This window comes from Ceratosolen solmsi, unplaced genomic scaffold (genome assembly GCF_000503995.2).
Source record: "Ceratosolen solmsi marchali unplaced genomic scaffold, CerSol_1.0 scaffold2, whole genome shotgun sequence".
Classification (NCBI taxonomy): domain Eukaryota; kingdom Metazoa; phylum Arthropoda; class Insecta; order Hymenoptera; family Agaonidae; genus Ceratosolen; species Ceratosolen solmsi.
The window spans coordinates 2,933,240-2,949,438 of NW_011948422.1; the positions used below are offsets into that span (position 1 = coordinate 2,933,240).

General features: G+C 24.7%; 1 protein-coding gene across 1 annotated transcript; it reads right to left on the reverse strand.

Moving 5' to 3' along the window:
- Positions 1-2,562: 2,562 nt before the first annotated feature.
- LOC105361786 (glutathione S-transferase 1-1-like) lies at positions 2,563-6,627 on the reverse strand. The gene is made up of 5 exons (XM_011499065.1): positions 6,424-6,627; positions 6,020-6,078; positions 5,812-5,953; positions 3,393-3,560; positions 2,563-2,757 (listed from the first exon to the last, which is right to left on the reverse strand). The coding sequence occupies exons 1-5, from the start codon at positions 6,562-6,564 to the stop codon at positions 2,608-2,610; spliced, it is 660 nt and encodes a 219-aa protein (XP_011497367.1). The 5' UTR covers positions 6,565-6,627; the 3' UTR covers positions 2,563-2,607.
- Positions 6,628-16,199: the final 9,572 nt, after the last annotated feature.

Here is a 16,199-nt window from a genome sequence, read left to right on the forward strand (position 1 = left end):
AGCGTTTTACTTAATCATAAATTTAAAAATTTTTAAATATTCTTCGAACGTATAATATTATATTCTTATATAAATATATTGTCGTAAACAATTTCTTTGAATCATGTTAGCATGAAACATTGCTCGAATTATAAATAATATTTTAAAACAAATATGTAAAATGTATAACAACATTTTATGAATTTTTCTCTGCAGAAAGTAGCAAAACTAATATTCATTCAATCGAAATACAATACTCAGCTATAAATTCTAATGTAAATATCAATGAAACCAAAATGAATATCTATTACTACATGGAAAATAAGATTATTAATTAAAAAGAATATAAAAATCAACTTTTATAATTCGTTTAACTTTTATATTAATGATACATTTAGAAAACTAATGTATTACGTATAATTAGAAAATGAAATATTGTCAAAGGATCTTTGTTAAAGTAAAATAATAATAAAAAAAAAAAACCTATTGATTATTATTGCATCCGAATTTTGTCAGCTAATGTGTGATTGTATTAAACAATGTATACCTTTTATAGCAAAGTTCATTAGTACCCATTGAAAGTCATTCTTGTTCTTGAGTATTGGAAAGTTTTTATATAATAATATTTGATTTGTAGAGTAATATAAACGATATGTTTGCAGAACAATACAAAAAACATTTATCTCATTTTTATCATATAGGACTATCAGTAATCATAAAACAGACAAGGATTTTTTAATAAAATGGTAAAATATTAAATAAATTTCAATGATTTATATTATAGTGCATTTTATTAATAATTTTCGTATGCATCATTTTTTTTAAACAATTGTACATTTATATATAGATATATATATATATATATATATATATATATATATATAAAGTTAGTTTAAAAATTTAACATAGAAATATATATTTATACATAACTTAACATTTGATTCATCAAAATATTTTAGTGCACATTGTGATAGAAACACTTTAAACTATAAACTATATAAATATAAATATCAGACTGTTTTACTTCAAGAAACAAAATTAGAAATTAAACATCATAATAGATATTTACAGCTGAATTCTCTAAATATTATTATAGTTTTTACAAGCATAAAATGAAAAATTTTCTGAATTATTCTGTTTTTAATGAAGTACTTTAAAAAATATTTTAAAGAATAAATTGTTTTACGATAAAATCATAAAACTAAATAATCGTGAATAATTGTATTTGTTCAATATGATCGGATATATATATATATATATATACATAACACAATTTTCAAATATTAATAGTATGTAAATAAAATTCAAACAATTTCGAATAATCAAAAAAAAAAATTTTTTTTCTAATAACTTATATAATAAATTTAATTTTAATTGAAATAAATATATTCTATATTTTCAAAATGAACTATCGTTAAAAATATCATAAACTATGTTTATTATAAAAGCATAAATTTGTTTTGAAAAATGTAAAAACATTAAATAACATAAGTTTATTTGAATAATGTAATATTTAAATATGTTTAAAAATTAATAAAAATATTTTGTTACTTGAAAAAACATAAATATTAAGTAATCGCCGTATAAATCAGTTCTTATATAAGCATCCAATAAAAAAACAATAATCTCGTTTACCTAATTTCTTATAAAATTTTTATAATAATTAATTTAACAGAGTTTATGTTCCATTTTCTTTCATTATATAATAATTATTTTTTTAAATAAATTGCAAACTTTTTATATAAGAACAATATAGATTTTTTTATGTTTTATTAAAAATTATGTGTTCTTAAAATATCTAACTCTACTGAAATATTTCTTTAGGTCATAATTTCGAATTGGTATTACATATGACTTCATATATATATATATATATATTTTTTTTATAACTCAACTCGTAACATCAAAATATAATTTTGACATCCTCCGATTATTTATATAAAAAGTATTAGAAATATTTCAAACGTTTTATTTTGGATACAACAGTGAACTGTTTTTTTTCTCGATCTGATTATGTAATTGAACGTCAAACTATAAATATTTTATAGTATTTCATAAAATATAGACAAAACTGTTGTAATATTTATGTTCTCCGATTTAAAAAGCCATTAAACTACTGTCGTTGGTCTCTTATAATTAGTATGACTAATTAATTTAAACTTAACGATCGGAAAGAAAGTTTCTTTTCTACAAAATTCGTGCTACCTTTGTTAAATAGAACGCAATACTAATGCAAAACTAATTAGTCATATTTCCAATACATCTACGTATTTATTTGATGTATTATTGTGATTAGTACTTTTAGTTGATTAGTTGTACAATATATTAAAATTCAGTTCATTGATAGGAATACAGATTTGTGATCATATAAACAAAATAGAACGCGTTACGGCTTATTTCTTGACTCGAATGTCAAAACAAATGACTAAAAAATCAATTTGAATACTATATATAACTAATAGTTAGAGTTGCACGTGTGAGAAATGAAATGTTCAAAAAGTGTTGAAGAAAAATCTAACGTCATATATCCCATAAACAAATACTACTAATAATAATAACTAATAATAACCATAAACATAGCTACTAATCATAAAAGACACTCTTCGTGGTGAACTTGATTATTGCTCATTAAGTATTAGAATTCTTATGGTTTTGTGCAGAATAAAAATCACCAATGGTTTTATATGTATCCTTGAAGCCGCATTTTTCCATAACCCTTTCGCAATATTCGTACCAAGTTACCACATTATCGTATCTGCCAATATCAAAAGTAAATGCCTAGAATGCATAAAAATTATTATTACAATGTGATTTTGCTCCTTCTGAGGTACTATATAAAATTTTTTATTTAGTATACTAAATTAAATAGAATGCGGCAATAATATGTTAACCATCATTTCATTTCCTACCGATAAATTTCATTTTCATACCGATTCATACCGATAAAATTGATAACGATTATTAATAATTAATCGCTATATTAATATGGTTTAATAGTTATAAAGCTATAAAATCATTTTTGCTACAATATTATTATGTATTATAGAGTATTATGTGTTATATGAATATTATTTGTCGTATCAAAGTAAATAATATACAAAGTGTGGAAGTATTTAAGAATTTAGTTAAGGTAAAATGAAAGACGACATCTTATATAAGATAGGTAGACATTACTAAGTTAAATCAACATTCACCAACGTATCAATTATTTATCAATCATTGTATAATCATAATTTTATATCATACTATTGTAAACTAACTAACTTTATTGATATTTTTCTTAAAGGTCGTATTGTTGTTTTTATTCTTATTGCAATGAAACGAAAATTAATATTGAACAAATTTTTTTTCCACTCGAAATGAATAAATATAATTAATTGTAAGCACTTTTAATTTTAACAAATATAAAATACCTTTGCTGCAGACACACTACTTCCAATAGCAAAATCTGCTATAGTCAGCTCGTTGCCAGCAACAAATCGACTATCTTTTAAATATCCATCCAAAAGTTCAAAGGCTTTTTCGATTAGTGCAGTATATTTCTCAGAAGGTGTATCGGATATACCAATTAATACTGGTCGCTAAAAATTAGAATATTCGAATGATTTTTATAAAATATGCCCGATACTGGTTTTATGACAAAACAATTTTTTAATAGGGATATTTTTCATTTCGTATATTCATCATGTCATGTAATGTATAATTCTATCTAATGAATTTCAGTTTAAATTCGTACTATGTAGTAATTGCAATGAATAAGACACTGTTCATTAAAAAAGAATGAATATTTTTAAAAGGCACATTATTAACATATTATACAATGAAATATATATAATAATCAAATAAACCTAGATTATCATGTAAATGAATTTATTTTAAAAACATGGTATATCAGTAAAACTTATATACCATTTCATATATCAATTATTCGCACAAAGTTACAAAAATTAGTTTAAAAAGGCTTGCCTTTGAAACAAATTTGTACAGTTTTCTTGATAACTAAACAAATGTACTTCACCAGTCAAATATAATTAAAAATATACTCCTATAAAATACTTTCAAAAAAAAAAAAAAAAAAAAAAAAAAAAAAAAAAAAGAAATAAAATATAAAAAGAATTAAATACTATAGAAACATAAGCCAAAAGCATTATTTCATTAAAAATAAAAACATATCATTATCAATTCCATTTTAATAAAAACGTTTAAATAATAAGTAATGAATATTTTAATAAAAAGTTTATGTAATCGAAAATTTATCTAGATGATATATATATATATATATTGCGAATGAGATGGTAAATTGACAGTAAAATAGTGAACTATTAACAATATAATATAGGATTATCTAACAATATTTCATAATATGTTCTATAAAATTTAAAGTATATTCGTAAATATAATTTATGTAATTGTTAATTATTAGAATAATATTTTTATAATAAATATTAAATATTATAACTAGTCATAAAAAATTTCCATTCGCTGATACAAAAATTTATTATTAAATCTGAGTAAATGTAAAGAAGGGAGAAAAAATTTCTACATATTAATTTCGACGATAAATATTATAATAAGAAGAGAACCATTTAATATATGAATATTTATGACTGATAGGTAGTTTTTATACATTCATTGATTAATTGTTGCTAATGCTTGTGAAATATCATGATTATTAGGATAATTTTGTACTTAATGAGAAATCGGAATGATACAATTATTAACATTTGGCACAAATTAGAAACGACATTTAAAAAGAAAAGAGTATAAGAGAAAAAAGTATAACGAAAAGAGCCATGGTTGTAACTTAATAATAGTTAGATAATGATTAACACCTTTCCACTGATATATTTTCGTGTATCGTACTCTTATCTATTTTTAAATTCTAACAGATAATAAATTCTGCAATGTAAAGTAAATTTATCGTATTTTTTCATAAATAGAGTAAGAACTGTTGTATTATCTATACAATGATCAGTAAAATACGAAAGTTAAATAAAATAAAAGAAAAAGAAATAAGATTGAAATTTCGTTTTATATGTAGCTATTATAATATAAATAGGGAACAATAAATTATAGTTGTAAATAAATTATATAAAGATTATATATTAACTATTGTTAATGAAGATAAACGAACGCTTTAAGATAAAAGGAGACTGCAGCACCTGAATAGAAGTAAACTGAATGGACATTTCTCTGGGCATTCTAGAGAAAAGCAAACTCATGCAAAAAGACTAATAAAATTCGTCTTAATCAAGTAGAAACAGAATTCCTTTAATCTTAATGGAAATTAAAGCGTAAAAGTTTAAGAAAGTGCACGAGATTTCCAATGGAGTACGAACTAAGCATCAATAATAAATATAATTTTCATTTCTCGAAAAGTTTCATAATATATTATCATTTTACAATATGTAATTGTTTAAAGTAATCATTCTTTCAATGAAAAAAGCAATATCTAAAACAATATTTCGAGATAATTAAAAATACAAAGACCTTACAGTATTATCTACAACTATTATCATTAGAGTTATACATATTATCAATGTATTAAGTATAATACTCATTATTAATAAAGAAAATTGTTTTCAAAAATTTAATTAGTATGTAGCAAAATGTTATACTGGTAGAAAATTGCATAATTTTTTATGTATTATAAGTATATCCTTCTACAATGTAATTCTTCTCACTCGCGTTGCAATAAAAATAATAATAATAATCAATTTAGTACGCTACATGCCCCATAGTTATAATCTATATTTTCTATTGAATCTCAAATTAATGATAATATGGTGGTGTATAATTTATGGAATAGTAGTTACAATACATTACACTTACATAACAATCTATAATATTCTCGAAAAGTGTACCGATATCAAAGTATAGTCGATGTTCGACTATTGCACGTTTTTCTGGATCTCTAGGATAGAGTGAATCGTTCTTCGCATATTTCATCACTAAATATATCATAATTGGTCGACTACAACAAATCATTATTATGAAACCTGTGCTCGTATAAATATTTTTGTTCAAGGTTTATGTATACCTTTCCCACAAGATAAAGCCGTTATCATCAATGGTCGGGAGCGTATGTTGAGGGTTGATCTGCAACCACAAAAAAAAAAGCACAATCATTCTTTTTATCTTGCCAATATGCCTTTTTGGTAGAGTTTATTATTATACAGATTGATAAAATAAGATAAAACCTTTCCTGAATGTTTTAAAATAGTTTTATATTTTAATCAATATGCCCATTGCATGTTTTTATATCAAGTTATATATACAATTATATAAAGAAGCAGAGAGAGAGAGAGAGAGAGAGAGAGAGTATAAATTATAAATTTGCTATATTTATAAGCATAAATTAAATATTAGTTTTAAATGAATTTGTAAAGAATATTGAAGTATAAATAATGTTATAATGTAAAAAAATGTTATCTTATAATATACCTTTTTAAATGAAGCCTGCATTTGCTCTCCTTTGAACAGGTTGACTTGCTTAAGATTTAAATGAATTCCAAGATATTTCGCTAATATCATAACAGACCTGCATGGCACACTTAGAGGAAAATAATATAAGTCGATTGTCATTTTAATCTATTTAATCACTTTACTTCATTAGAAACTAACAGTGCAGACTGTATATACAAAATGGTCAAGGTAATCCAATAAATCAATCTGAAAAAGGTATTTATCAAAATAATTACTTATATTTAAATTACATTCACTTATATGCACTTTATTTTCATAATTGTTAACTGTTTTGTAATTGAATAATACATTAAATATGGAAAAATGTCAAGTTAAATTCTTCCGTAATTTCAACATTTATAATTTTATTCTCGTTAAACGTATGATAATTGATGATAAATATATGATAATTATATGAAAATTATTTATATTTAGAATAATATTACATATAATTTTATTCGTAATTTAATAATATATGTATTTATCAACAAAATTTTAATATAGAAACAATTATCTTTAGCCAAAATAATAATAATAAAATCATAATATTAGATAGATAGATATAATTCAGACATTTGTAATAAAATATTTTAAATTGAACGAACTCCGACAATATTAATTACATTCAATCAATGTGAGTTAGAATATATGAAAATATCACTTATCCTATTTCTCTATACAATATTATTTATAATTATAATTATTTACATAAATTGTATACCTAATGATATAGATATAAGGTCTACTGAATTTAATTATCCTAGAAAAACTGTCTTCAAATAGTTTACATTTTATAACTTTATTTAAACATGCATTAATGTCAAATTAATTTATTAATCTATTATTATAATTTTTTACATGGGATTTAATTATGAAAGGATTTAATTTAATAGAAAGACATAAACAACATTTACATTTTATTGATGAAGTAGTATGATTAAAGTATACAGTTCTATATTAAGGATTTCAATTATTTATCTAGAAGCAATTGTAATTAGCCAAGTATATTATTAAGAATGAATATGGAAATTAACGAATATTTTGTAGTATATAAAAGGAAGAAGAAGATCCTATATTTATTTGAATACATCGATTAAAATATAACATTACAAAAGAATACAACATTTAGAGCGAACTTACATAATATTATTAAACCATATAAATTATAATCGTATTGCCGTCACATCTTACTAATTATTTGAAAAATTTTGCCCGATAATCTGAGGGTGAATGCAATGGCAGTTGGAGTTGAACTGCTTTCTACTCGACTACTTGTCATAGTTTTAGTTGCCATGGACACACTAAGCAACAATACGTGGCCATCGATTCTTTATCGTAATTATTTGCGGGTTTAAGTAGCGGCGAATGACCAATTTCCTTTAGCCTTTACTTTTCTCTCGCTTATTCAATAAAGCAATCTACCATTATAAAATAATTTACCATTAAAAAAAAAGAAAAGAATGCTTCATATTCAACGATTTTATGGTTTCGCTCAATTAGAACACGATTATCAATACTGTTCTCCTATCTTCGTTTAACACAAATGCGTTATATGCATTATATGCATAGAGAGATTTGAAAATGTTAAAATGACATATTTTGTCATACCAATATACCATGAGGCAGGCATATAACATTTTTATATCCCTCACTCCGAGCCCAAGTCTTTCTATACCTTAGGTATGTATGCATAAATGCTTACAACATATGTGCCTAGATACGGCTACACAGCTAAAATCGTCGGAGAAAGGGGCGGGAGGGGGGGGGTTCGACTAATCCCCCGAAAAAATCGCTAGTAGAGCGGCGCTTAAAGTTCCGGAGAAAAGAGGAAAGTCGACGATCGAGATCAACGGACGGGACATCAACCCTTCCGAGGAAGGAGGAAAAGTTATTATCAACGTACAAAGTAATCTCGGTCGCTTCATCCACCCTTCCCCACAATCCACCAACTGTAAGCAGCCGGAGATTTAGAATTGAGATTAACTACAACTCGACCGCTCATTATACTTATCACAAATATTAATCGAATGTTAAGCATTTAAGCACAAATACATATATATTAAATTGACTATAAAGTATTATAGCTGTTTTCGATAAAAGATAATAAAAGATTAAAAAAAAAAAAAAAAAAAAAAAAAAAAAAAAAAAAAAAAAACAAGAACAATAAGATATTTTAGAAGTAAAGTAAAATAATTATATAATAATATAATGATGATAATAGTCTGCACAGTCCATTATATTCGATGTATATGTATATTTTTATTTTTTTTAATATTTATTTTACATTTTTCGCACTGTTTTTCCACGTTTACATATTTGATTATATTTGATTATAAACAAATACAGAAAAAATGTTAAGTAATAACCCTTTACTTTTTTATATTCATATAAAATATTCTTACAACAATTTTTTTCTTAATTTGTTAACAATTACTAATAAGTTTTTAATTTATAATGAAATTTTTATTATCTTTAATTATCTAATTTCAACAATATTAAAAGAATGAATTATAGGCAATTTTTTAACTATTATACAGAGATTCATTGGTATTTAGTTACTCTATTAAAATTTATTACTCGTTCGTACTTATTAACATTTAATCTATATTTGATATCCTCCTCTGAGCAACAGCAGCATGTTTTATGTTTTCAAAATAAAATAAGATCAAAAAGTTTTTCTTTTCGGGATTACACTATTCTTGTGCATTTTCATCGCAGGAGGTAAAATATTAATAACCATTATTACTTTTCTCAATTATTTTTCACACTATTTTTCCTTTGTAATATATTCATGAATCCTAACGGATAGAAAATTTGTTTGTCAAATACTAGTTACAAATTAATGTAGCGTGTACTTTAAAATTATTGTATGTAAAATTAGTATAAATTATATAATTATAGTCTTCTACGTATAATAAAATTATACATTTATAATTGAAAATATATAATTAATCAATAAAATTTTATTAAAAGAAAATTAATAAGAGGTAACGTTAAATATTGTTAACTATTGGGTTAGTTTTACAGCTAGAAAATAATCATTTTTATCATCAAATGGATTCAGAAACTTTACAATTATATTACATTGAAAGTAATATCCAACTGTACAAAAGAATTCATTGCGCTATTCAAAAAATTGATCAACTGTTGCTTCCATAAGAATTCAATAAAATAATTAAAAAAAAAAAGGCTTATTTGTGTTTATTCTAATTTCCGAAAATTAGCTACGAATTTTCGCACATTATTCTGGTCATTTGAAATTTTACTCGGTTACAGTACGCAACCAAAGCGTTTATAGTAATCCTCGTCAATTATATTATCTAGGGAATGAAATTCTTGGAATACAAACAGGGTGACTTCGATTACTCCATCAGTTGCTCGTTGAACCTCTTTGCTAATTCTCTAATCATCGCAAATGATGCCTTGAGCGCATTAGTGATTATGTTCCTTTTTAACTACAGTAATTTCAGAGTATTCTACCGAAGGTAATCACGGAATTATGGGTTTCCGCTCGCCAAACAGTGAAAATTAAATTATTATTTTTAAATAATATAATAATAATAATAATAATAATAATAATAATTTATATATCATTTTAAACTTTTTCAGAAGTTGTAAATATAACCCAATTAATCGAAGCTAAAATTCTGAAATTTGGAAGTTTAATGGTGAATTTGCAATTTTCTTACTAATAATTAATACGATTAATATCATACATATTCGTACTAATACTACATTTTGATTTTATTATTGAATTGAAATTAATTTATATCAGCTAAAATCTACGTAAAATAGCTTTAAAACCCAATCAGATTTATTAGTTGTAAAATAGAATTTAATAAGTTTCATACTATTTTACTCTGTTAAAACTATAAAATTAAAAAATTTTTTATGATATTCAAAGAAAATGTTGCATTGAAAAGGTAATATTATTAAGAGCATCAACGGCTATGCTTTTTTATAGCCATATAACATACTTTAATCGCTCCGCCATTGGTTAATTTAATAAACAATCCGGTTAAATATGCATTTTACCAAGAGCGAAATAGCCAAAGTTTATTTAATACAAATAGAATACAAATGGGCATTATTATAAAAAAAAAAAAACAAAAAAACGCGTATATATATTTGACGTTAATTTAATGACATTTCGATATACAATTTTTTTTTCAAAATAATTACAAATATGTACTTTAGATTAAAATTAGGTATATTGATGTACTCAAGGGGTCCTAATTCCCAACACAATCTCACTCTATTTATTTTAACCCTCTAGATACAGGTACAAGTCACTGTGCATTAATCGTCATTTCGCGTACAAGCGTGAAGAGTGAAAAGCAAAAAATAAAAATAGGGGGAGAGGAAGAGAGAGAGAGAGAGAGAGAGAGGGGCGAAATTGATGAAACACCCGTGTTGTCTCACAGTTACAGTCGAAAGGATAAAAGCATTGTGCCTCGCAGTCAGAAAGTGGAGAGTAAAGACACGAGCAGAGTAAGAGAAATATCGCTAACTCTCAGTGCACAATCCGCCCTTTTAAAGACGAATATATAGATATATGAATATGCTTGTTTCAAGCGCGATAACCACCTTCCTCGAGGCGACTTATCGGACTTTTCCTGCTGGTCATAAACGGACCGAGTAGTCGACTTTTAAGGCATCCGGGGTTCATCCTCCGTTATTCATCTATACTAATATCATTATTTTTATTTTCCTTTTTTTTTTTTTTTTTTTTTTTTTTGGTACATTCTAGAGTATGAAATACTCAGATAGACTTGTAAAGCACAAGTTATATTTTATTTTTGTAATTTATTTTTATTAGACTGCTAGACTTGCTAGTCTCTTTAGCAAGATAGTACACACATTTAAAGTCGATATATTTTGTTTTTGATATATGAGTAAATTTGGAACGAAATTTAAGTTCTTTTTATAATAACATGTAATAACATTACATTACTATTAATAGGCATGATTTTAGAATAGAATATCACAATCGACAAAAATTTTTCTGATTATCTTAGAAAGACGTATGTATAATAATGTAAAATAATGCGTTTTGAAATCCGTATTCGACTACGTTATCTTTTATAAGAAAATTAGTTTAATGAACCTCTTTAATTATTTTATGACTATTAATAGGAGAACTATTATTTACTTATGATTGTTATTTATTGTATACTGATTAAGTACAATTATTTTAATTAATAACATTTAAGTATAAAAAAATTTTTTTTATAAAAAAAAATACACATGTATATAATGTAGAAATTGTAAACAAAAGATTTTTGTCGATAAATAATGAGTAGTAAATAAAAGCTTAAAAAGAAAATTCATTAAATGTAGTAATGAAATGAAATTTGATAAAAATGGTAATACAATCTTTTCAGAAATAATTAAAATAAAATATGTACTTTGGTGCTTTAAATGAAATATATTTCAATTATATTCAATGATAATCAATGAATAATAATATGAGAAAATTGTAAAAATTTATTTATTAAAGATGTATAATGCAATGAAGAATTACAAAATTTTGTATATATATTTACTTAAAACATATTTTACTATTAAATTCAAGAACCATTATAATTTTATTATTATTGCTTAAATATAAACTTTATATATATATATATATATATATATATATATATATATATATATATAAATAAGATGTACAAGAGAAGAAGAATAATGTATAAAAAATCCAAAATGTCTTTTTGCTTATATTTTTATAAGAATTTTGCTGTAGCATAGAAATCTAAAATAAATTTAACTAAACATAAAGAAAACGTAACTAAGATCAAGAATCTTTCATTCTTAATCAAAATTATTGATATCATATTTCTATTATAAAGATATTCTATTATTAAATGTATAAAAATATATAATCGATTAAATTATAATTAATATAAAATGTATTATTATTAAAAAGTTAAAATTGAAATTATTTCTCATTATCCGTATAACAAATATTTACTTAAATACAAATATAAGTAAATTAATATATTATTTATATTTTAATATAATTTTACGAAATCTTAAATTTCAATAAAATATTTGATCGTTATTATTAATATATTTTAAGAAATCTAAACGGCATATTTGAGAACACATATGTCGTTTCTTATAACTTCTTTCCTAACATAATTTTTAATTCTTAACAGACTATTCTTACTTAAATACTTTCAGAAGTATTATTATAAATTATATGTTTTTATGGAGGTAGGATTTAATTTCTATAATTTTATAACATAAATTTAATATGAAGATTTATGAATTATTTTAATTACATTAACTTACACTATTATATCTTTCGTACGCTTAACTCGTGTAATTTAAAAGGCAAATAAAACATTCAAAACTGAAATTATAATTGTATTACCATGAGATTTTAATAAAAAAATATATTAGTTATAGCTGCTAAATTTATAATAAATATGATATATAGAAATAAATTCTTTTATATATATATATATATATATATATATATATTTATATTTAACAATAAATTATCTAAAAGTAGTTTACTAATGCTTATGAAAATTTAACTCTTAAAACTATTTATACGTATCTAATTATATATACAGATTAAGTAGGAATCCAAGTAGCTGCAGTGACCAGAAATAAGATTATATAAAACAGAAATAAAACTTAAATTCTAAATATTACTATATAATTTAGATAAGTTGAACAAATTTCGAATGGGAAAAAGTACTTAATGAATCTTGAAATATACCAATTAAGTTAAAAATCATAAAATAGATTAAATCCCAATACAGATATCTTGATATATATAAAAAGAAAATCAATAAGCGAATATTTTTCTATGAAACTTCGAGGTTCTGTAAAAGTAAACCACAGTGTTACCACCACAAATATTAATATTAAACCGTCATTACGACATAATTTAGTATCGCGCTATACGAACCGCACATACGTAACCGACGAATTTAAAAATAATTCTATTATATACATTATTGTCATTTATATAACAATGACATTTGACAATGATAACTAAACAGAATTGCTGTATGTGCGTATTAATATTTGCAATGTATTATATGGAAATCATTTGTTAATGGGTTTGAATATTCCTATTAAATTGCAACAAAGTATTGAGTAATTTAGAATACACTGAAATTTTAATCTTTAATGTATTGACTTTAAAAATTTAACTTTTAACTATACGTAATTTCATTGCGATAATTGTAAAATAAAGTAATTCACATTATAAAAAACATAGTAGTTGTTATTTGTAATTTTTCCTCATCAACGTTTAAATGTGCTTAGTCTTAACTTTATGTAAAAATGATTATTGCTTAACTTTATTAAAAAGATTGCTTTCTTTAGATAGAACTGGAAGAAAAAAAACTAGATAAAAAAAACTAGTACAGGAGTTATGATAATCTATTGGTATTCTAGTTTAATAGCAGATAATATGTAAAAACTACCTTATAAGCTAATGGAGAGAATTTAGGTATATAAATAATAATAAGAAACTCTGATATTTAATATTGTTCGGACAATTATTTAAAAAGAAAAAAAAAAGAACAATAATTAGACAGAAAATTCGTGTGCATACAATTTAATGTTGGATATCGATTATATTTAAAAGTTTTAAAAGAATTATTATAACTAATATAATGCTATCGTAAATTATGTATTTAATGAAATTCTTAAATTTATGCACTTAATTAAAGTTAAATTACTAAGCTATAAATTTATTTATATGAAACTGAAAAATTTATATGTCATGTATCGGTAGAAACTTTTCAAATTATATTTAGGTATTGACGTGAAATCGATAAGATAAACTACGTATTAATGATCAATATTATGAGTTAACTTAAATTATACTGACTTTAAAATAACTCGCAAAAGTTCTTTGTAAATTTTAAACTTGTTAAAATTTATTTTACTACATATAGTACATAGTCGATATAAATTATAAGGATGTACCAGTCTGTAGATTATAGATCAAAATGAAGACAAATTAAAATGTAATGAAATTTTGTCAACCAAGAAATCAGAATCTCGATTTATTACTCATTATAAATGTCCTTATAATGAAATAAAAGTTATTATTAAATTATAAATATACATTAATATAAAATATAATTAATATAAAATACAAATTTAGTTAGTAATCTAATATTGTATATCTATATAGTGATTCTAATAGATTAAAAATCATTGAAAGCTATTAATTATCCATACATGGAATGTATTGGTTTTATTATTAAAATAATATATTAATTAGCTTAGATAATAATATTGATGATAGACGATTACATAGAGCAATTGTGATTATTCATAAAAGCTGAATGAATATAAAGAAACGATAAATCTCTCTTCATCGAAAACAGCTTAGCGGAAAAATAAACATCATCATATGGAATATCACCTGGATTTCGATCTGGAATTTAATCCAAGATTCCTTCTAAATTTTAATGACTTTCAGCAAGTAGTCTTAATAATTAGCATTAATTATAAAGATCCTTATGCATCGTCAGTGATATTCGATTATTCTCCCGTTCTCATTTCAGTTTGCAAAGGAAAGATAGAGCGCAGTTTCCGGTTACATATTTCACTCGCATACCTCCATTATTTAATTTTTTTCAAAACTATCCGGGATTTTCTATTGGCGCCACCGCATTCTATCGTTAAAATAAAGCGACGGGATCAAAATGAACTGAAATCGAGAATATCGATAAACTGAAGAAATTCTTTATTACAGTACACGATCACGAAAAGTACCAACAAATAACCTTATGCAAACTAAATTTCGCCACGACCAACGACTTGAAATTATACCTCTGACAATTGCTTCGGTCCCCGACCTCACACCGCCACGCCACTCCTAGAGAAGACTTAGGCGTGCGCGTCTGCTTCCTAAACAACGCGACTATTCTCGCGCTGTGTACGGCGTGTCACGTCGCGCAGGCGACATTCGACCTGCGCCCGACAACACGACCATCTTCCCCTCTTCGTCCCGTGTGTATCACACAAGGCTTCGGGCACTTCCGTGCCTCCTCTTTTATCATCTCGCACTTCGCAGGTCGATGTGAGCATTCCACTCGGATGTCCTTGTTTCGTGCCAACGAGCGAAGCAACCCCTTGCGCCATAGTGATCCGCTTCCCGTTCGCCAATTCGCGGCCTCCGATTCGCCAGTCACTCAACCACGCACGTATGCGCTTTGAATACAGTAAGATACAGGACAACAGGATCAGCGCCACCTGCGACGATTCGGGCAAAAAAAGCTCGGGGACAAAATAATTTTTTTGTTTGCAGAAGATTGATGAGAACGGGTCCTTTTAATGATGTGCACTGACCCGCCATTTTCCTCCCGTAAGCATCGAACCGAAACAACGAGCAACGCCAAATTCGCCCTGATTTTTTGGATATATATATATATATATATATATATATATATGTGTGTGTGTGTGTGTGTATGTATGTATTTCTCTTTTGAAAGAGTTTTTCTATCAGTTTACTTTTAAATTCTAATTTCCATGGTAATTAAGTTAAACAACGACCTGGCAAATTAGTGGGGAGCTGATTACGAAACTTAATTTGCAGAAAAATTAAACTTATAGATTTAAAAAATTCATTACAGCAAGTTCATATCAGAGCCCTTCCAAAGAAGTTCTATAAATGTATTCTACAGTTTTTTTTTTTTATTCTTTTAAAGTAAAATTTCAAATGAAAATGGGCGTCACTCTTTTCCATGTTGCTGAGCAAATACTTGGCTTACGAT

Coding starts and splice junctions, on each gene's coding strand:
- LOC105361786 (XM_011499065.1), bottom strand. CDS start 6,564: ATGACAATCGACTTATATTATTTTCCTCTAAGTGTGCCATGCAGGTCT. Junction 5,954..6,019: donor GGCTTTATCTTGTGGGAAAG/GTATACATAAAC, acceptor GATTTGTTGTAG/TCGACCAATTATGATATATT. Junction 2,758..3,392: donor GTAGTGTGTCTGCAGCAAAG/GTATTTTATATT, acceptor TATGCATTCTAG/GCATTTACTTTTGATATTGG.